Source organism: Triplophysa dalaica, chromosome 6, assembly GCF_015846415.1.
Source record: "Triplophysa dalaica isolate WHDGS20190420 chromosome 6, ASM1584641v1, whole genome shotgun sequence".
Classification (NCBI taxonomy): domain Eukaryota; kingdom Metazoa; phylum Chordata; class Actinopteri; order Cypriniformes; family Nemacheilidae; genus Triplophysa; species Triplophysa dalaica.
The window spans coordinates 21,764,894-21,789,178 of NC_079547.1; the positions used below are offsets into that span (position 1 = coordinate 21,764,894).

General features: G+C 35.7%; 1 protein-coding gene across 2 annotated transcripts; it reads left to right on the plus strand.

Moving 5' to 3' along the window:
* Nucleotides 1-661: 661 nt before the first annotated feature.
* slc38a3b (solute carrier family 38 member 3b) lies at nucleotides 662-23,403 on the plus strand. Of its 2 annotated transcripts, XM_056749907.1 has the most exons (17): nucleotides 662-851; nucleotides 8,099-8,257; nucleotides 8,839-8,859; nucleotides 8,984-9,065; nucleotides 9,648-9,763; nucleotides 12,053-12,126; nucleotides 12,216-12,308; nucleotides 14,552-14,633; nucleotides 17,530-17,612; nucleotides 18,019-18,077; nucleotides 18,918-19,085; nucleotides 19,182-19,261; nucleotides 19,362-19,462; nucleotides 19,591-19,715; nucleotides 19,853-19,997; nucleotides 20,977-21,080; nucleotides 21,475-23,403. In XM_056749907.1, exons 2-17 carry the CDS (start codon nucleotides 8,154-8,156, stop codon nucleotides 21,577-21,579), a joined length of 1,542 nt encoding a protein of 513 aa, XP_056605885.1. In that variant the 5' UTR covers nucleotides 662-851; nucleotides 8,099-8,153; the 3' UTR covers nucleotides 21,580-23,403. The 2 variants fall into 2 exon arrangements, with proteins under 2 accessions (XP_056605885.1, XP_056605886.1); XM_056749908.1 differs by lacking the exon at nucleotides 8,839-8,859.
* The last annotated feature ends 882 nt before the right edge of the window (nucleotides 23,404-24,285 follow it).

The window sequence follows — 24,285 nt, forward strand, 5'->3', positions numbered from 1 at the left end:
TGAGGGTGCAAGAATTTCTTTGAGAAAATGACCTACGCTGATGAGCTATTTACTATAAACGCTGCAATATATCATGAGAAAATAAGAATTGTCATTTTTTTATTTCACTGGGACTAGTAGTTTTAGTCAAGTCCAAAATATAGAAGAATAATAGCCTATCTGCATCTTATGTTTAATGAATAAAATATATTGGATCATGATATTGTTTTGACACCGAGCTATACAACCTGGGAAAGATCATGTAAGAGAAAAAAACAAATATTGAAACGTTCATATAGTTAGATAATAGGGAGTTTTACATTTTTTGATGTACAAGTGAAACTGACATGACACGTTTTTTACTGTATAAACAAAAAACACTTAAACATTTTGGTGTTTATTTGTTACTTTATATTAAACATTAACGTGTTTTTACATCGTACTATAAAAAATATTTTCCCATCATCATTTTATCTTAAATATTGATTATGACGTCATCAATACAGTTCCACCCCCTTACAAAAACCATTCACAACTCCTTAACCTTTTGGAATAAGTGAGTGGGGTTTTTTTCTCAAAGGGGCGTGGCCTTATAGGCCAAACACAGCAGCCACGGGTCGTTCCGTGCTGGAGGCGGGACCTAAACAACCCCCCACTACTCATCCATAGACCCTTTACCAGTTCACTTTATTCCTAAATGCAACAGATCGGAAGCTGTGTGTGGGAGAAACGCATTGTCTCTATTGTGGCGAAAGAAACCACGCCGTGAGAATAAAGCACGAACGCATAAAGACGCGATCAAAACAAACGGAAAGTTACAAACGCGCAATATCTCATTACAATCGTGAGATTCCTGGACCCAGTGTGAACCGGTAAGAAATCTAACGTTATGTTTATTGGCCATTTGTGATCGATTTCTTTGTGTTAAGTGTATTGGATATCAAGCATTAGTTCTTCCCTTAAGAAAATTATCCATGTTTTTTTATAGTGAAATATAATAACCGTGTTTTTTATTGGTGTAATGATTAACATTTGTATTAGGCTACTTTACTTTTATTACAAATTTCTTGCCTTAACTATCGTTGCTATTGTGAGACAATGGTACATTTGTGGTTGGGTTTACCACAAATACCAGAGTTAAACTAATGAACTTACAATAACTGTAAAGGGTTAAATGTATATGTTCATATTCTAAAAGCATTGCTTGGTGAAATATTACATAGACAACCAATGCAGGGCTTGACATAAGCATTGTCATGTGGTTGTCCATCGGACAAGTAAATTTGTCATTTACTTGTCCGAGTACAAACATTACTTGTCCGAAGATAAAAATATATATTTCATTTGAAGTTTCAATATAATTGTTTCGGATCCTGATTGGTCAAGTTTGCTTAAAAGCGTTTTACCTTGTGTCACCTAAATGTATTAATACATAGAACAAAGGCAAACAGTAATTATTATTAGTGTCACAGCTGTACGTTAACTTTTTTTGCACAAAGCAATGCTGCTATAGAGGTTTAAAGTTTTGTAGCACAAGCATAAAAGGTCTGTAGTCTTTATTAAAAAATATAAAAGTGTAGTTCATCACATTAATAGGCAGGTAACTGACAAATGACATTAGTGTTACATACAGATGGATAAATTAGGGCCATATAATTTTATAAGATAATCTAAACTAGTTGTATTTTTGAGTTCTGTGTATTTCATGTTTTCACTTGTCCACATATATTACTGTAGTAGTGTTATTTACTGTAGGAAACAACAGTGAAATTGCTAGATACTATACTGCCTTTAAACCTTACTATAGTATACTAGAGTGATTACTACAATTTATTTATTTACTACAAGGGTACTACAATTTCCTTTAGCAACAACTACATTATTTACTCGTCCGAGTGTTCAAGTTAACGGGACTTTTATTTTGACGGTCGTCGGGAAGACGCTTGAGTTTTAGTAGTTGCTTGACGATATAGCTTCACTCAAACTGTAAAATGCAGTTAAAATATAATATGAGCAAGTCTGGAGATGAAGTTTATATGTTTATATCCTCATACAGTGCAGGCGCAGACAAATCTTCGACAATCCCTCGAGTTGTATGTTAATCTGTGCAGCTCATTCAGAACAGACAGATGACATATTTAAATAACATCATTCCGCGTCCACATCTAATTAATTGGACTTGTTACGCTTTACCGTTGATATTTGTAACACATAAACAAGCACAACTACGCACCTAACACAAACATGCACCTCTTAGCAACAGGAAAGACTAAAAAACAAGCTTAAAAAACACTTGCCTTTAAAAAACATTTAATTGTCCCGGGCAAGCGTTAATGTGGAGCCCAGCAATGTCATGGACAAAATGTGAGAGTTTTGGTCCCCTTTGTATATTTATTAAATTAAATGCTGCAGATCTATTTTAATATAATTTATATCTACTTTAAAACGTTTGGGTGTCTACTTGTATAATTCTTTCAGTCTGTTATTCAAGTATTATGAGATATTGCTTCATTAATTTGTGTCAAATGAAGGAACATTCTGCTTTTCTTATAGAGCATAAAATTATCATATTTTAATTTAGCATATGCTAAAGCTGAATGATGATGAGTGGTAGAATAAGTTGCCATTAAACAAATATTTCAAACTTATTTAGTAATGTAGCTTTTTAACTGTGTATTCTGACATTTTTTTTGGGAAACGTAACATTTTGGGTGTTGAGAGGCTTGAGTCACAATGTGAATGCACCAGAGCAAACTAATCAATAGTTCTAATCAAATAGATTCTCCCAGGAATCAGCTGTATACTCTACAGTTACTGTTTCTCAAACTTTGTCCTGGATGTAGACATTTCCAACGCAGTGAGATAGATGTTTCTGGATTTGTTGTAACAGATAAGAGGTCACAGACCTCACATTCAAGGCCAGAGATGAGGTCTTGATTTTTTCAGTGGTGGCGGTTTCGTCTGGTTTGAATGCTGTGTGATCCGGTCAAACGTAAAAACGGGTCCAAAGCTCTTCTGTAGCATTTTTGACCCTGGACCACAAAACCAGTCATAAGTAGCACGTGCATATGTAAAGTTGCTAACAATACATTGTATGGATCAAAAGGATTGAATTTTCCTTTAAGCCAAAATAAAGGATATTAAGTAAAGATTATGTTCCATAAAGTTATTTTGTAAATTTTCTACCGTAAAATCATCAAAACATTTGTGAGTGGATGCAAACAAACATGTTTCTTCTAGGCAACGGCCTGCCACAGTGCCGCTGATGGACAACTCTAAAGACGATTTTCTCAATATTTCGATTTTTTTGCACCCTTTGTCATGATTCTGTCCTTCTTGTCATGAGTTTTCTAGTTCTGTGGACAGAGTCGTGACAGTACCATGTCTTTTGAGCTTGTTGTGTTATGTTTTGAGACACGTGGCCTTTGTTGTTACTTTGCGCCACGTGTCCTCCTTTCGCATCTCTTAGCCCCGCCCCCTTGTTTTCCCGTAATCTCATCTTTATGTAATAATCCATTGTTTGTTTCCCATTCTTATGGCCCTCTTGTTTATTGTCCCGTGCTAGTTCATTTTGGTCGATTCCCTGTTACTTTGTCTGTCCTGTTCCTGCCCAGTCCCTGTATATAGTAAGCCTGGTTGATTCAAGTTTTTTTTCTTGCTTTGCCCCCTTGCGTGAAGTGTTTGTTTAAGTGCTATTATTCTGACCTTAATTTCTTGTTTAATTTTCTGCTCACCCCCTCGTGGGTTTTTGTTTTATTAAATAATGTCGCTTTCTGTTATGCCCTTAACTGCCTGCGTTTGGGTTCTGTACACACAACCGTGACAGCCTTAGATTCTAGATTTTCAAATAGTTGTATTTTGGCAAAATATTGTGTAATATGTAATAATTGTGCAAAATAATATCTCAATTTCAAAGAATGGACCTTAATGACTGGTTTTGTGGTCTAGGGTCACATTTGTTCTAGTGTGTAACGGGTTACCTGTGAAATCTGTTGTTAGTTTTATAAAAAGATTCAGTATCATGATTCACGTATACAAAAAGAGACGCATACACTACATTAACACCATCACTGTATTTAAAAAGATCACTATCACGATTCATGTATACAAAAAGATCCAGAGCTTTACCATCTAACACCATCACCGTATTTTAGCAGCATCACAAGGCTTTTTTGTAGGATGTCTTGGATTGTTTAGGAAGTAAAGAGCTTGAGATGTGTTTTTTGTGTCAAAATTGTGTTAATGTCGAACAATGGTCAGATGGTCACTTAAAGTGCACATCTACATAAAGAAATAGGAACAAATGTTTGATCTCAGCTAAAGTAAATGTGTAACATTTATCTTAAAGGTAGATTTGGTAACATCTGGGTCTCACTATTTGCAAATCTTTTTATCCAGCCAATTTAAACACTCCATTATGCAAGCACAAACTTAGTCATTATTATGTAAGAATATGTCCAAGATCGCCCTCTTTCATTCCATACTGTACTTCACTAATAGTGTCCACTTGAATATAAAACTGTGAGCTAGTTCAGACACAGGCATCAAATTTGGTCAAAATGCAGGAATTTGTAACTTCTTGATATGTTTTCGGACACCAATCGAAATGATTTTGCCGTTGAATAGTTGACTACATAAAGGAAATTATTTCTTATACTCAGGACTCTTGTGTTCCTGTTGTTGGTGTTTTGTTGAGATCTGTGCACATCATGTCCCATGAGTTGTCTCATTGGCCCAATTTAAAAGGACTCTTCACCCAAAAATGAAAATTCTGTCATTATTTACTCACCTTCGAGTTGTTCCAAATCTGTATAATTTCTTTGTGCTGTTGAACACAAAATAAGGCATTTTGAAGAATGTTGGACTAGGACAGCAAACAGTTCTGGGGCACGTCTGAATACCGTTGTATTTTTTCCTACTGTGTTAGTCAATGGGTGGCAAAATCTGTCTGGTTACAAACATCTCAGATGGTTACAGCTACTACCATCTCAGAAACATAGCCAGAATCAGATGTTTTGTCTCAAGCTAAGATTTAGAGAAACTAGTTCATGCTTTCATCACCAGCAGGGTGGATTACTGTAATGGACTCTTTACAGGTCTATCCAAAAAGACAATCAGACAACTGCAGCTCATTCAGAACACTGCTGCCAGGATTCTGACCAGAACCAAAAAATCTGAGCATATCACTCCAATCCTCAGGTCCTTACACTGGTTACCAGTTACTTTTAGAATCAACTTCAAAGTATTAATTGTCTATAAATCACTTAATGATCTAGGACCTAAATACATCTCAGATATGCTCATTGAATATAAACCAAACAGACTTCTCAGATCATCAGGATCAAGTCAGTTACAGATAACAAGGGTTCACTCAAAACAGGGCGAGTCAGCGTTTCGCCATTATGCTGGAATAGCGTAGTAGCTGGAATCTGCTTCCAGAAGATATCAGACATTCACCAACAGTAGATACTTTTAAATCCAAATTAAAAACACACTTGTTTAGCTGTGCATTCACAACCTGAGCACTGTGCTGCTTTACATCAACTGCACTTTTATTTCTAATTTATTTTTATTTTGCTCTTATTCTTTGAACAATTTTTAATCAATTTTATTGCTGTTTTACTGTTTCTTAAAAATCTAAAGTTTTTGTGATCTTAAATCATTTGCACTTTAAATATACATTTTATTTCTTTCTGTCAATCATTTTATGTAAAGCACTTTGAATTGCACTTGTGTATGAAATGTGCTATATAAATAAACTTGCCTTGCCTTGCCTTGGTTATAAGCATTCTTTTAAATATATTTCTCTGTGTTCATCAGAACAAAGAAGTGATAACAGATTTAGAACATTTTTCGGTGAAAGCTTTTTTTAAGGTTGGCATCTATATGCAATGAAAATTTAGATGATGAAATAAAATTGTCCTTTTTTTTGCTATTTTATGTTACCTATATGAGATTATAGTTAAAATCTACAGATGTTACAGTGGCTACTATGCATGTTTGAGTTTGAATGCATGAAAAGTCTTGTGATATAACCCTTGTCCAAACGCTACAAAGTTTAGAGATTGTCCTATTACCATAGAAGCCATTTGGTTACCTATATTCCCACATATTTTCCTAGTAGGCCTATGTACAATATTGTTCTTGTTTTGCTTGATTTCTAAATAAAAAATTCTGAAAAATCATGACTCAGCTGTAGCCGTGCTTAACCCAGAAGAGTTCCAGTCTAGTCGTATTTACACTGTTATACCAAAGGGAACATCTAAACATGGTCAGGGCAGCACGTGTAAAGTGCCAGCCAAACCACACTTGCAGGCATGGACTTCTGGGACAGAGCGTGCCAACCAATCAGATCGCAATCGGAGCGCCCTCTGCTATTTACATCAAGAGCTGAGATGTTTTGGAGCAACGTGGAACAAACTGGCCAGCGCAGACTTCTGCTCTGTAAATAAAATCCAGACCCATAACATGGGTTATGTTCTGACGTGTCTGCTGTAGGATTGTGTTGCTTGCGTATGGGAAAGTCCAGATTATCAAGACATCAAGGACGGCTTTTCAAACACCTGAGAAGAGAGTTAAGCATGTTCTTAATACTGTACTTATAACTCGAGTTACCATGTTTCCACCGGCTTAATCTTCACCTGCCCTCCATCTTTTAAACTTATTGACCTGAATCGCAATTTCAAAACATTCATCGTGTGACCAGCCGGACACCTTTGCTCTCTCACAGGCCATGAAGACCAAGTGTCTTATGATTCCGTAGTCAACCTGAAAGTTCATCACAGGCTCGGAGCTAAATTTATGAGCACAACACATCTTTTCATAACCTCTACTACTTCCGCCGAGATTCGTGACTTTGGATCTGATGGATACTATCCCATGATGCCATGGGAGCTGAGCAGCGGTCAAATTACAAAAGAGAATTTAATAAATATAGCGGAAATCTTTAAGGCGTACGTCCGTTTTTAATGTAAGTGCCAATAAATGAATTTCTCATGACTAAATTGTGTTTTTATAAACGCTCACGTATAGTTTGTTTTTAAAACATCATAGGTCAAAGAGCATACGGGTCACATGGCCATAAAACAGGACAGAAGCAGTATGTCCATTCAGACTATATAGAACGTACTGTTTTAACATTTTCTACAGATTTAATAACGACCACATTTGACACTTTGCACCATATACTGCACAATTGGTGGAGCAGTGTTGTGGCATTTGCTGTGAACATTTAAGACTTCAGATAAAGAGTTGAACACTGCCCTGTCTCCTGTCAAACTTCTTACCGGAGTCCCAAGTAGATGAGCATTTACATACCTACCTTAAACAGTAATCCTATAAACACATTACAACGTTTTCTCACTCTGTTTTTATTGTAGACTGTGGGGTTTTGAAGTATTTTGTGTTAAAGGCATCATTGCAGCTGGATGTTTCAATAGTCCCAATGTTTTACTGCTTCTGTGGCAAAACTGGATATCGATTCTGATGTTATGATTCGTTTCGAGTCAATGATTAAAGATTTAAAACAAATCCTATAGATATTTCTAAAAAAGATTAATAAACATCAGATTACAATGGTGAATTAAAAAGATTTAATGAAGAGCCACAAACCTGTATAATAAACTTTAAACGCACTTGGGTGTATTGAAACAGAACAGATGCATATCTTGATCAAAAGTTATTTTACATTTAAGATACAGTTAACAATAAAATGTAACAAAATTGATGTGCATTGATGTGAACTATTATGTGAAGGTGATGTGGAAATGTGCGGAAATATGAAATTTATACTAAAAAAATCATGGCTTTTGAGAATCGATATCGAATCGACCGCATTCATAAATGAACCATCAATGAAAGTCAAGGGTAAATGTTGTTTGATTATCAACCAACATTCTTCAAAATATCATCTTTTATCTAAAATTAATAAAAGTCATACATATTTGGACGTGAGGGTGAGAACCTGATTAAAAAGTTAACATTTTTGGGTGATCTCTTTACTAAAATAACCAGAAAATTATGATGGAAGCAAGTGTCCACCATGTTGCTCTTTATTTAAACCTTTGAATATGCTTAAGCAATAAAACATATAGATTGGCTCAAATTGATTCTTTTTCAGACATCTACAACATCGGGCTGCAACACACAAAACGGAAACATCATCCGATTCCATCATGGAACCTGCTAGATCAGAAGCAAGCATCCTTCCCAATGGGAAAGGTTGTGACCTGGGAGAGGAAATGTGTGTGCCGATGAAGTCTATGATGGAGGACGACCAGTAAGTACTTTTGCGTTAATTATTTTGCCCTCTTTATTTCCATTTATCTGCAAACTTTGAGCTTGATATAATTGTGTGTTGTATTATTATGATGTGACGACATGTATGTGTGCAATGGTGAAAATTCTTATGTGTGAGAATCCACTTAAATCCGTTCTTTCCACAAACAGTAACACTGTTGCAAAATATGTATTCAATAATAATTATTATTTATTATTTTATCAGTTTTAGCCATAGTAAAAAGTTTACATCAACTCTAATATAAAAAAAGATATAGAAAGTATTTACATCTCCCTTTTAAAAACGGACAAATAGATGCATTTTGGTTTTCTAACATTGTTATACTCCATAAGGTAAGTTGTCTTGTATTATTAGCACAGTTTATTTTATAAAGAACACTTTTTTAGGTCAGAACCCATAGAATAAATAGTTTTATTTTATAAAACTAGTAACCCCAGTATGTGTAGTTATGTATATTTTGGCATGGTGTGTTGACGCTTTGGTATGTCTAAGTGCATGTTTACCCTCTTTTCCATTCCTGCTTGGTGATGGACCCTTCCACACTGTCTCTCAACACTCAGACATGATATTCAAAACAGCAAGTATGTTAATAGCAGAAAACTAAAGGCATTTTTTAAAATAAGATGTTGGAGTAAATTAATTGATGCCGCCTGCAAGATCATTTTCAACTTCATTTAAAGTATCTATAACCTTTTTGTCCAACAGATTTGATGACCCCGATGGAGCATTGGCTGAGAACATTGAGTTTCTCCCCAGTGGTGAGAGCAAGAAGCCACGTTTTACTGACGTAAGTATGCTCAACGTAAAATTTTAAGTAACGAATACCTATTTTGCTTACTATACTGTGTATATGAAGAGTTCCAAAATGAGACAAGGAAGGAAGGAGACGGGAACCGGCAGACATTTAATCAAATAAAATCAAAAGTCATCCGGCTGCCCCTCGCGGTCGACGGCCGGCGAATAAAACATAAATACAAACATAAACATGTAGGGCCCAGGTCCTCTCTCTTCGACGGTCCGGTCGCTTGTTCTCTTATATGCTCCCGATCTCCTACGTGATTCTAGCCCATTGCACGTACAGCTGGCGCTCATTAACAATTACTCACCCGTCTCGAACCACGGTCCCGCCCTGCCTACTCCACTACACATGTTTTTGTTGTGTTTCGTTGTGTTAGTTAGGTGTATTTTGATTGATGTTAATGCAAAATGATAAGACGTGATTTAAAAAAAAAACAGAGTTATCTCATTTTGGAACCAAACTCTTCATATGCAGTTTTAGCTATTTTTAACTAGTCAAAGCATATATTTCCATAAATAACATTTGAATTTTTTTTAAAGATAATGTAATAAATTTATTTTAATCATTTAGTTTGAAGGGAAGACCTCCTTTGGCATGTCAGTCTTCAATTTGGGCAATGCCATCATGGGCAGTGGAATATTGGGATTGGCATACGCCATGGCCAATACTGGCATTCTTCTCTTCCTGTAAGTAGAAAAATCTTCCCATTTATTATGAAAAATTGGTGTACATATATTAAAAGCTCTAGTTTTTAGAACTCCCTGGTCTTGTTTTCTACTACAAAACAAATATCTTAAAATTCTGAAATCGAGAAACATTTACATGACAGGGAAAGTGACTTTCTAAGATATATATAGATTAAGATATTTAGTCTTGTTTTCTTAAAGAAATTATAAGAATTATGTAATTAAAAGTAACACTGTACTTTTGAAATGATCACAAGCAAAAGCAAGCACTTTTTATATACTTTTATTGGTTAGATATTTGCAATACCCAGTAACAAACATAAAGGGTGACTAATAATAATGATTTATTATGATTAAAAATTAAATCCACGGAATACGGAGATACAAGGTTTCTGAAGGAACTAAATCTTAGGTCACTTTCCTTGTTTAGTAAATGTATCTTGATTCAAGAGCTTTTTTACTACAAAAAGACAAAGTGCTTAGTAGAAAATTGCTTTTCTGCAGTGCATATGCACATATGTTTTCCCTCTCAACCTTCCATGAATCTGATTTAACTTGATCGAAGTGTCAAGCAGCTGGCAGCCCATTTGCTGTTTAATTGCTGTGGTATTTACATTTAGGCTGTTTTCAGATCCTAACAATACTTAAAGTATTGAATTGAAGGACGTCTATAGTAAGATATTTGCATGTGTGTTTGTGTCTGCCATGACATCTGAGCACCCGTTTAATGTTCATTCCCCTCCTCTTAAAACTTTCCACTAGTTTGCTCCACCCCTCTTGCTTATTTATGGGCCCAGAAAGGCCAACACATCCTTCTTTTTATTTTCGGCCCACCCCCTGTCTAGATATAGTTGTGATATGTCTCTCTCGCCCCGTCTCGGTTTGATTGGGGAAGAGAGCGAGTAGAAGTCTGGGGCTTCTGCACTACTCCGTCGAGTCACGGGGTATTAAATACTATAGCTCAGATTACCTCAGAGTCAAAAACTGGTCCCTCCGATCCAAAGATTATCTAGTGCATTTTACTTCCACAGAAGACAGTTATTTTTCAGTTATATACCCACAGTTTATATCTTATTAAATCTGTTTTTAAAGAAAAAATCCTCATTTGTCGTCAATCCTCATCATTTTATCTTTTAAACAGAAATGGAGATAGAAAGGCAGAGGTTATGATTTGCATCTTTAAAGAAAAGGATGCATGACTATTCCTATTAACAAACAAAAGAAAGACATTTGTGTTAACATTTTTTGGATGGATCTCTTAGCAATTTGATGGTCTAATGAAAGTATCTCCTCACAAATTTACAATGCAAATTCACATCACCCTTGTGTTGAATAGCACACGTTCAACAGAACACTTCTTGTGCTCAGTCTTGAATCTGTGAGCAGCTGAATAGGTCAATTGTCCTTCACAACATCCATCCTTTTTTTAATTCATAGCTCATTTCATGCCTATTGTTAAATACTTGTCATTTGTCACACATTTTTCATTCAAAGAGACTCACAGATTGCTAATTCCCAGGTTCGTCTACCACCTGGGGTCTATTGTCTTATTGGACAGCACATTACAAGAACCACAAGATATTGCAATGCTTTAACCAAATACACAACGCCTTTTGGAGTCTTTCTCAGTGTTTGCAAAACATTGCAAAATATTAAGTCAGGACGTTCTGTTAAAAACAACTATGAACTATTGTCCTAGTTTGCTTGTCTTGGACAAATTGACAACATTTTGTGGTGTGGTTTTACAAAATCTATTGGCAGGAAATTTGGAACGTTCTCCTTAGAATTCATTTAGACTTGGTCTGTACTAATAATGACCTCAGTCTGGCTAGAATACCATAATGTTTTATTAACATCTAAAGTGATAAATCATAAAAAAAATATTAGCTCTCCTTCTTGTCATTTCATACCTGTATGGCTTTCTTTCTTGGCGTTCTTCCGCAGAACACAAAAGAAGATATTTTGAGGAAAGTTGATAACTGAACAACGGCGGTACCCATTCACTTTTATTGTATAGACGGCAACCAATGCAAGTGCGTGGGTACCGTCATTGTTCGTTTATCAACATTGTTCAAAAGACTAGTCTATAGATTATAATTATTATATTATTATTGATCATTGTCATGTGTAGTTTAGATTATTTCAAATATGCTAATCTTTCATTGCCATGGTATATAAAAGTGATATACTACAGAACCGCCAAAGTGACTTTTGTGGTTGTTCTTCTATGTTTGTGAAGTTTTATAGGTGTGACATGATGGTAATGTTGTTGTGTTTGTTTTTTTCCAGGTTTCTCCTCACAGGCATAGCTGGTCTCTCCTGCTACTCCATTCATCTCCTTCTCAAGTCCTCTGGTGTTGTGGGTGGGTCATGATAATCAGCTGATGTATGGAAACTTGGCTTCAGTTGTGGGATTTGACTCTCTTAATATTATTATGACACTAAATTCCAGGAATCCGCTCATACGAACAACTGGGAATGAGGGCTTTTGGAATATCAGGGAAGCTGGCGGCCGGAATCGCGATCACTCTCCAAAACATCGGAGGTACGGAAAACCACATGCGATTTGAATGTAAAAAGAGGTGGAGGAATTATATTTTATAAAGAGAAAAAGGTTATTTATAATTATATACTGTACAGTATAACAGTAAAGGTAATAGCTTTACTGTCGCTCAGTGGTAAGAGAATTACGTTAACCACGCAAGGTTTTGGGTTAGATCCCAGGGGATTGCACATACGTAGAAACAAATGTATAGGATGATGAAATGTAAGTCGCTTTGGATAAAAGCGTCTGCCCAAAGCATAAATGTAAATGTAACACAGTGACTTCAGGATCAGGATCAACGAAAGGAAAACACAAAAATACCACACAAATAATATAAAATTTTCAGATGTAAATAGCATTAAAGGAACATTTTATCCCAAAATTAATATTATTCATTTACTCACCCTCAAGTTGTACAAAATCTGTATACATTTTTTGTTCTGATATTTGAAAGAATGCTTGTAACCAAACAGTTCTTGTCGAAATCGAAAAACAAACGTCTCTGACCTGATTTCGAACAAAATCTGGTCCAAACGACAATTTGTTTCACTAGTTCGCCGCAGCGAACATGTTATGTAGGTGGGCATATTATGTAGTGCCATCCGGTCTGTGGGAAATAACGCCTCATTTATTTAGCTGAGGTGAGGTCAGATAAGATCTACATATTTGTTTTTTACATTAGAGCAGCATGAATGCTTTTGAATGTAGCATTGCAGAGATGGTACAGATGCACACACACACGTCTACAATACAGCAGAGGGTATATGCATACGTCATGTAAACCTCGCCTCCAGATTCAAAGGAGTGTTGGATTGTGCCAAAACACTATACCGTCTCTCAACGTTTTCGAGCTTCGTTTTACCCGTTTTACCTCTGACCTTTCAGGGCCTAGTATCAAAGTCAACTCTGATGCGTATCAGGACTAGTGTAAATGAAGGTGCATTAAAGCCGCTCTTAACTACGTCATTGTCATGTCAGCAGAAAGCGAGAGAGTGAAGATGAAGACAAAAGCACACAGAGACATTTTTTTAGGCTATTAATATCAACGCAACATACATTTTTAGTTAAATTTCTTCATAAAATTATATAAATGTTTGGAGTATTTTTGTTTGTGCTGTGGCTGTTTACTCAGGCAGGATGAGGCACAGTTTGAATGCATGATGTACATTTTGAGACGGTTTTCAGCCGTTAAAATAGTTTAGATTAGTTTTTAATGGCAAATTACATTTATTTTGTTTCGTTTCATCTAGAAAAATGTTTGGAGTATGATTGTTTGTGACTGTGTGTGCGCGGGATGCAGATTTGTTTTTATTTGAACTCATGACATGAATTGCTTAAATTCCTCCTTTAGCTCCTAATCCTTCTTAAGGAAAAACCTTCAGATACATGGGACACGATCACATGCAGACTTGTGTTATCGCGTCTCAAAAAGCTTCAAATATTAGGTTTATCGGACATTGTGCAGTCAAGTGCTGCGGCCCCAGAAGCGTAAATGATTTTCATCGGGTTAGGATTGAATTGCAATACCACAAATATGACGACAAATGATTTTGTCGTTATATATCCAAAATGATCTCATTGAGGAAAATATTTCATGCACAATCTGGTAACATTTACTGTAACACAGGAACTGTTCATTTACTTGGTCGACAGTGACTTTCTGGCTCTTTAATACAACTTTTGGCGTCTTTCAATATGCAGTGTTGTGCCCGATAACAAATTTCTATGGAGTGTTTGTTAGCTAGGAAATTCATTTAAAATGTTGCATTTATAGCCTAATATTGCTTTTATCCTAAAGTATGCATTGTTATTAGCCCTATAAGTGTCAGTTTTTTTTAGTTCATATCGTTTCATTTAAGGCATTTTTATTTTTAGAACAGTACTTTTGTGGTTATGTTCAGCATTATTTCGCATAAATTTAAATCCTGTGTAAATGCATTTATGCCGCTTGAGATCGACATTAACAGTCTGTGTAAATACACATTTATGCCGCTTCAGATTCGGTTTCTGTGCGTTTTTTGCTGTTTAAAAGGGCCATAATACAACAGTGGCAATTCATGGGTTTTGTCAAGCAGTGAAATAAAATTTCTAGCTATTTAAAACAAGAAATGAGTCCTTCACAAAGTCCTGCCCAAACAACCTCATCAACACAATATAAGGCAATTACACATTTACAGGAATAATGCAAATAAAATGCAATAAAAAATTTCTCGTCAATGTTATTTCTTAATACATTTCTACAGCCATGTCCAGCTACTGTTACATCATCAAGTCCGAGTTCCCGCTGGTTCTGCAGGCATTTCTGAGGGCAGATCCCAACTCAGGGTAAGAACATTGAATGTCAGTGTAAAATATTGTATTGGAATGATAAAATCTTCACCCGAATGATTGCTGCAGATTTTTGCATGCTTGTGTCAACCGGTGTAGACATGTGTACAGTCATTATCAGCTGTCAACCGAACCGTTGAGGGCAAATGACTTGAATCTGCCAGGGCCAACACTCAGAAATGTCAACGTGACATCGAAGGGAGGTGTGGTGTCAGCCTTTAACTATGATTGGTCAGCTGATAACACTATCTCTTTCCCACACCTCTGTCCTTCTGCCCGTGACAGCTGCTTCAAACAATGCTGTCACAGCGAACACTTAATGCAACTGATGTCAGAAGACACAACTGCTTTGTCCCCTTCTTTCCGAAATTCAGGTTTTTATTTCGATAACCTCAAACTTTAAATTCCTTAAACCATAGGTCTCAAGACCCACCAAAATATATTTGGTTTAATAAATATTTAAAGGGATAGTTCACTCAAAAATTCTGTCATCATGTACGAATCCTTTGTTCCAAACTTGTACACATTTCTTTGTTTTGCTAAACACTTAGTAAGATATTTAGAAGAATGTCAGTAACCATAGTAATGTCTCCCACAGTATTTTTCCCCTTCAAGCCAATTTATGGGGGTTGACATCTCTTTGGTTACTAACATTCTTTCAAATATCTTCTTTTGTGTTTAGCAGAACAAATACATTAATGCAGGTTTGAAACAATCTGAGGATGAGTAAATGATGACAGAACTTTCATGTATTATAAAATAAGTAAAGCTTCACAGTATTAATAGTGGAAAAGATTGAATTATGACAGAATTATGATACATTTGCATATTTTCATTTAGCAGACACTTTAATCCAAATCAATTTACAAATGCATTTTGCCAACAGTAAACACATAAACATATTTCAGTGGCTTCTTGCTATGTTATCTGCTGTGAACAACCATGTGAAGAACTATATTAAAAGCTCCCGCCTCAAATTCGGTAACATTTTAATGCTTGATGTCTTGTATAAACCATGAATCCCACATATAGCAACCTACATTTAGCATCACCGGGGAAAACTTTGGCTCGCCACCCTTCGTTGTCTGTCTTTGGACACTGGGGATGAGAAAGAGGCTCAGTGAGGGGCTGAAAATATGTCCTTTCGTATTGCACAACGGCTTATGTTGGGGCAGGGTAGCGGTTACCACAGCATGTTGCAGTTCACTTTAAGCTATATAAAGCCACAGTAAACACAACTTACTGGCTCGTAAATCATGAGAATCGAAGAAATCAGATTCCGTCTGGGTTCGGACGGTGGAATACGGATTCCTGGAACAGTGTGAATTTTTTCCATAGCCGCACAACTGGAGATGCTTAAATTGGTCGGTCAGACAGGCAGAGAAATTATTTCTAAATATTTTTGTCTGAATTTACAGTAGTTACTAGGTGCTTTGGATAGAAGCCCTAGCTCTGTTCAATCCAGAGTTGTTAGTTTTATTGTAGCTTTACAAATATTTCAAAGAAGCTTTTTTGTTAGTTTTAGTTCAATTTTAGCAGTTTTGTTATTTGCTTTTGTCATTTCTTTTTTTATGTCGCTATATAAAATGTATTAGTTTTTTATTTTAAATTTACATTTTTGTTTAGTTTTTGCAATAATCTTTAGGCCATTTTGTTGAATGCTTTGTAATTTTATTATGTATTCGTTTCTTTTATAATATTGTATATATAATATATATTCGTTTTTTATTTTAAATGTAATTTTTTGTTTAGTTCTTCCAAAAATTATATTTTAATTAATTTCAATAAACAATTTAACATTTCTTAAATCAAAATGACCTGCAATCTTGTATAATTCTGGCAGTGCAGGTCAAAAATCTCTCTCTCTCTCTCTCTCTCTCTCTCTCTCACTCAATTCAATTTAAGTGTGCTTTATTCGAATGACAAAAAGTACATTCGTATTGCCTAAGCATTTGCAGCGTACAAATATTGCAAGTATGTAAACGAATGAAAAGAAAGATAATATAGCATTAAAATAAAATAAAGTGTGATGTGTGTAGTGCAACGTAAAGTGGTTTATAATAAATGTATATATATAAAAACAGAAATAGAGTATAGTTTAAACAAAGATTAACAAAAGCAGAATATACATTTAGGCAGCAGAATAAAGGGATATAACAATATAATGTTATATATGTTGGAAACATCAGGTCAGGGCAGATTCATAGTCTTCTCTTTTGTTGTGACACATGTTGTGCAGCTAACACACACCAGTCCTTGTGTTCTCCTAACAGATACAGCAGTTTCTCATCGTTTGACAGACTTTGTAACGTCTGGACTTGACTTTTTCCCTAAATTGTGGTCCGTATATCCGTTTTTTTTGTGCATTGTGTTAAGAAGTGGAGGTCAGTCTCAATTTTGACTGAGATCACAGTGTGGACAGTCTCTGGTCCTGTGGCAGCCATGTTTGTATGTCTGCCCGTCTCTATAGTAAATATATGTCCACTGAGTCTGTATACGTGGCTCTTAGTTTTTTATCTGTCACTTTGTACAGATAGTCTGCCATACTGCACTCTCCCTTTAGAGACAAATAACATTGCATTTTACTATGTTGTTTTGTTTGGGTTTCCCAATGAGTGAAATAGTTATGTTTCATTTGTGTTGTAATTCGAGGCTGATTTTGTCAGGATTGTTGTGGTTGAGAGCATCAGTAGATGTTAGGACTGAAACATCAGGACTGAAGCTCTGGACCAGCTGACTGAGAGGGTTCCTTTCTTTGCTCATCTCATGGTGTTTCAGTGCTTTATAATGATATGAGTGAGGGTCACTGTGTTTTCAGAATTTGTTTGCCGTTTTTTCTATCTTCATGATCTGTGGACATTTGCCAAATTCCTAATTGTTTCTCTCTCTTCAGGGAATGGTATCTTAATGGTAACTACTTGGTCCTACTTGTGAGTGTGTGTGTAATCCTGCCTTTGGCTCTGATGAAACAGTTGGGTGAGTCGATCATTTTTCTTCATCCGTCTCTTTCACTCCTCTCTTCACCTCAAGCCCCCCTGATCTACACTTGACCCAGTTAAACATACCACTCATGTTACAGACCATCAGTTCGACCATGGCACATTCTGTTCTTGTTTGAAATCATTTGTTTATATGGTACCAGCACATGGCTCTTGTTTTCACATACTTTATAGTAATTTCAGCAGTCTCACCGTGTCAATTTCATATTCGTTTTCTATGGCTTGACATATCTGTCTGCAGAGGTTAGCTCTTGAGATGGTGATTTTTTTTTTAGCACATACGCTTATAGTCGTGGGTACTTGGTCTTGAATGAACGTAAGCAGCCCGTCAACATACGGTGGCACTGTGATGATGTATTGACGTACTATATTTATTTCTTCAGGTTACCTTGGTTATACCAGCGGTTTCTCCCTCAGCTGTATGGTCTTCTTTCTCACTGCAGTAAGTATGATCAAGGACTGATTTAATAAATACTCGTATTTAATCAATATTGCTGATACATGGAAATGCTCTTAAAGTCCCTGTGAAATGGAAGTTGCGATCGCTTTTACTTCCGTATTCTGACACATTTCCGAGTAAAAGGGAATTTCAAAGGAGAACATTTGTGGGAGTGGCTTGCGTTTTTTCTCTGAGAATTGATTGGATGTGTCAAAACACGTGTTGCATGGATTTTGAAATGAAACTGGCAGCAGACTGAGGGTTGAAGAGGTCATTTGAGATGGATAGTCACTTCAGGGCAGAAGTGCCTCATTAGATTTTAACTAAAGATTATATTGGTATAGAAATTTAAAAAGGAAAAGACCCAGATAGATCACCTATTTGCTTTAATATTTCATGAAAAAATTAAGACTTGTCATTTGTATTTCACTGGGACTTTATAGGTCAACATAGGTCTCCACAGCCGAGTCACCTAAATGTAAAATCGTAGCTTGTTCATTGATTTGTAGCCTTAAAATTCTCATTAAGTGCATTTGCATCATTACTGTGGACATTCATGAATAATTTCTTTGATACAAAACCATTTGGTATGAATCCTTTTGTCCCAAAATCCCACCACCTGTGTAGATTCACAGACAGACGAGTTATGTTTTCATTTACACTGCCGTTCCATACACATTCTCTATTATTTATATCTATTCATATAGCTACTGTGTATATATCACTGCTTCACACACGTCAAGCCTATTTTAACTATTTTATAAATGTTTACCTTGAATGAAATGTAAATCGCTTTGGATTAAAAGCATCTGCCAAAGTCATTTAACATTTTTTTGTTCCTAGGTCATCTATAAAAAGTTTCAGATTCCATGCCCATTCGAAGAGTATACATCTAATAATACATTGGCACACGTGCATTCAAATGAAACGGTTGGCCATGCCCACACCTATCACAACGGACATGACATGGACTCTCACTGTAGCCCCCAGATGTTCACTATAAACTCACAGGTAAAGTATGCTATTATATCACCGAAGATGTGAGAAGTGTTTGATACATTTACAATGGGATGAATGCAACAATAAAGTCATCTTGGTGTTTTACAGACTGCATATACCATCCCAATACTGGCCTTTGCTTTTGTGTGCCACCCCGAGGTCCTGCCAATCTACACCGAGCTTCGCAAGTAAGTTATCTGAAATGAAATCATGTTCAATAAAAATTGCTTTGAACTTAGCTTGTTTTTTGTATGAACAGAGATTTCACTCCTTTCTCTGTCTCTGTAGCCCAAATCAGAGGAAAATGCAGCACATTTCCAATATTTCAATTCTGATCATGTACGTCATGTACTTCCTTGCTGCTCTCTTTGGCTACCTGACGTTTTACAGTGAGTTTGAGGACGTGCACTTTGCTTTCCAATGACTGATACAGCATAGATAAGCCGTTTAAGTTTGGGTACTATGTACATGTGCCCAAATCCTATAAAACTGACAAATATCTCGTATTTGATCACAGCTAACGTCGAGCCCGAACTTCTACATACCTACAGTAGGATCGACCCCTACGACACTCTCATTCTCTGCGTGCGATTGGCTGTGCTCACTGCCGTGACCCTGACCGTGCCCATCGTTCTGTTCCCGGTGAGTTTTCCAGATCGGAAATTCATTCAAGCTACATCGGAATGTGATTTATTGTAAAGAATGCAGAAAGTTGTGGTAAAGGGATAAAATCTTGTTATATTCTTAGGTTCTCAAGATTGAATTTGATCTTTTCAAAGGTTCGAAGAGCCATTCAGGAGATGCTGTTTGCTAATAAGACCTTCAATTGGATCAGACACGTGGTCATCGCATTCACCCTCCTGGCTTTTATCAACTTACTGGTCATCTTTGCCCCCAACATCCTAGGCATCTTTGGCGTCATTGGTGAGCCTGTCAATCATCAGTGGCCCAAGTTTGGTTTCTGTTATGGTTGGAAACTTCACAGACTAGCGTAAACATGATGAAAAAAACGATCTGGTAATGAAAGTCAGAAACATGTATGAAATCCTAAAGCGTAGAATCTAGATGCCATTGGCTTATTTTGCATCCTCAGAATGGCTAACCAAGACTTCACCAACCATTTGAATAATCCATTACGAATGTGAATCAGTCAAATTCGGTCAAGTTTGTTCCTGTAGCTCAACTAAAGTATAAAGGTATCTCCAAATGTATAGATATAAATGTAAACCAATGGGACTGTCAGAAACATATCTGAAAGCCTGAAAGAAACACTCTTTGAGTCATAGCCATGATATCATCGGTTCATTTTGTGTTATCAGAACACTCAGACCTACGGCTGGCTATTAAGTGTGACTGTTGCTTGTTTGAACAGGTAGCGTTGTGATGTTGAGTCAATATGTTTGTGTATTCAGTTATTGCTGAATAGAACGTCAGTGTCAAGGTTCAAAGCTCAAACTTAGAGAATGTTCTGGTCAGTTTCACTGTTTCATAGTTGTAAAGAGGGAAGCGAAACACATACTTTACATAAAAAGCAGAAAACAAATACATTAAATGAAAATCCATCGGAATTAATATACTTGTTTATTAATACTCCCACTTGTTTTTATTGGGGTGTGATTTCTTTAAGGATTTAAAAAACATTATTTTATTTTATATTCATCCTTCTCATCATGACATAATCATTCATCACTGAATGTCATTAAAAGACATCGAATGTCATTCCTACTGTTACATTATCAAGAACCTTAATAATCGTTGACTTTATACTTTATTTGTCTGACACAGGATTCTCATTTTTACCAACATGGACAACATCACTGATATTTTAATTATGTTTTCTTATCATCGCTGACAGATTTAATATCATTCTAGAGATGAGCTGACCTTTATTTGTCCTGTTCAGGTGCAACATCTGCTCCGTGCCTCATCTTCATCTTCCCTGCTGTTTTCTACATCCGTATTGTTCCGAAGGATAAAGAGCCAACGCGCTCTACCCCTAAAATCTTTGTGAGTTATGATTTATATATACTACCTATACATAACGATAAAAGTACTTCTTAAATGTTGTCCAGGCATTACCAAACTTTTGAATTGGGAAGGTCCAAGAATCATGCCTCTTATTCCAGTATTCTTGAATACAGTCAAAGTTATTTTCGTTGGCTCTTCATAATCACACTGGTTAGCTTGAGCATAGATGTTTATGTTAACGTTTGCTTCACTATATGCTTTAAAGCAATTTGACGTATGAATTGCAAATAATTTATAAAGAATCATTTTAATCAAGTTCACAAATTGTTAAACTCACAAATTGATTCAGTCTGAATGATTCTTAATTTAACTCACTCACTGAATTGGTTCATAGTTACAAAAAATTTACCAAAATGTACTCTGTCTCTCTCAGGCCGCCTGTTTTGCTGGACTGGGCGTGTTGTTTATGATAATGAGCTGGAGCTTCATCATCATTGATTGGACATCAGGAAGCAGCAGTTCTCTGGGTGGCCATTAGAGGGCAAACTCTGTTGAATGCTGAGTGTATGTGCCTTTAAATGAGAGTTAGTGGTGTATTATATTAGAAGATGGTTATTTTTTTAAGCCTTATTTTTCTTGTATGAAACAGAACTACATTGAGTTTTTAACCGATACAGAACCCCTTTGTTTCACAATCTGGAACTAATATAAAAAGGCTATACTATATATATCAATGTACATTTTTTAGTATGGATAAATTAGTGCATCCTCTCTTATCCTGTATAAATGTGCTGTTTTGGCTCAATTGTGAAGTTTAACAGTTTTTATTTACCCCTCTTTGCTTTATCAACCACAACGAACTTGCCACACCTGACGGCAAGTTCTGTAGAAACATGGATATGTAAATATTCAGCTATTTAATTTTCCTTTTTCTATAGCACAAGGAGATTGTAGAGAGATTAAGATTTTGAATGGTCTTCTTTAGAATATTAGTTTAGTATGGATGAGATGAGATGGTAGACACTGTAGCTCTGCATGAGGTTTGGGACAATCAACAAAGTAAAATATCACTTCAGTTAATTTACAGTAATGTTTGTCAGAGGAGAGTCTGGTTTATCATAATTCAGTGTGCCAAAGCAAAGGATTTTTATAATCTATCTTTCATAAAGTATATATTGTGTTTTTCCAAAGAATGCACAGTAGAAATGAAATCCAAGGCATGCCTTGATCACATTGAGATTTGAACGATGAAAACGTATTTATTTAAAAATATTAGCTATATATTGCAGTTCACTGGAAAAAAAGTATTAGTATATGTTGTGGTATTAATGTATTCTTCGAATTAGTGTCTTTTAGCATTTTTGTTTTTATAAAAATCATGCTGGATGACTTCCACGCATCTGAGGCTATTTACACAAAATCTTGCTTGACAAAGTAACATTTATGATACAAGGAAACCTTGCATGTACATTGTAACAATGCTTTACACAAAATGTTACCTCATCTGTATTAGATCTTCAACAAAGCATTACTCTTAGGAAAGGTTTAATTGGTTGCTGCTCTCAGTATCTCAAATGAAATTGATTGTAAATGTATTTTTTGTTATCTCTGCTGTTTAACATTCTTTCATAGTGTGTTTCTTGTATTCTGGCTTATTTGGCTTACGAAGTCTAGAACGCAGTGTTTTTATCTGAAGGACACTATTGAAGTTAGCTGTTCCCCTGTTTGGTTGCGAAATATTTATCTCTTAGCCGGTGATGAAGTTTGCTAGTGGCACATGTTGGGAACCTTGAGCAAACAGGGTTAACATAATTAAACATCCCTTTAATATCACAGGACGCTAAAAAAGTGCCTCTAATGGAACCTAGTTAGTTACTTTTTAGACCTACTGTATTATTCTTACTATCAATTCTAATATAATAATTTTAATTTGCAATTGCTTTCAAGGTCTTTGAATTGTTCTCTGGCTTTAAGATATGCATATGTTAATATATTGCATTTGTTAAACAACAGAAGCATTATACCTGTTGAAATTTTAATATTTTCTTCTGATACCCATTTTCTATATATTTTCTCGTAAGTATTGCTACCTATTTGTTATATTGCATCTCTTTTTTCTGGTAATAATATTATAAACAACACCAAATGTTGTAGTGATTAGACCTATAGACCTATTGTCAATAGACCTATTGTTTTAATGCATTATTTGCATCTATAACATCTTTGTACTTGGTACAGTTGGGGATCATATTTACTTCATCCGCATATAATGTATATAAATGTTGCTTATATCTGTGATGCATAGTTTGTATAGTGTAAATAGCAAAAAACACTGACAATAAAAAAGCTGTTTTTAAAGCGATGTAGGAGTTTGGCATTTTAGCTTGCCCTATAACAGGGCTATTCAAATCTTACCCTGGAGGGCCGTAAAAACTCTGCAGTGCTCCGGCCCTCCAGGGTAAGTTTGAGGAGCCCTGCCCTATAACATACATTTATGCATTTGGCAGACTTTTCATATACAAATGTATAGGTTACATTCAAGCTACACATTTGATCTGTTTTTTGAATTCCTTAGACAAATTGAGCCCATGGTCTTGGCATTCTCTGCTAGAATAAACTGATTATGATAATCTTTGTTACAGCTGCCAGGATTTTATACTGATGTAATGAGTTTTTCTAACACTTGGGGGCGATGCGCGTTCTTGCTCTTATGAAGGATATCTTCAGATACAACCAGCTTTCACATTACCTATTTTTTGCATATGTGACCATGTATCACAAAACCACTCTTAAGTAGCAGGGGAACGTTTTTAGTAAAAGACAAACATACATTGTATGGGTCAAAATGATTGATTTTTCTTTTATGCCCAAAATCATTAGGATATTAAGATAAGATCATGTTACATGAAGACATTTTGTAAATTTCCTACCTTAAATATATAAAAACTGCATTTTTTTGTGAGTGGATGGCCTGTGCCCCTGATTAACAACTTCAAAGGAGATTTTCTAAATATTTAGATTTTTTACACACTCAGATTTCTTAGTTTTAAACGGTTGTATCTCAGCCTGTTATTGTCCTATTCTAACAACTCATACATAAATAATACGTTTATCTATTCAGCTTTCAGATTATGTAAACATCTCCATTTTAAATAATTGACCCATAAGACAGGTTTTGTTGTCCAGGGTCGAATGTTAGATTTTTTATTTCTTATGAAAACTTAACACATAATATAGACTCTTC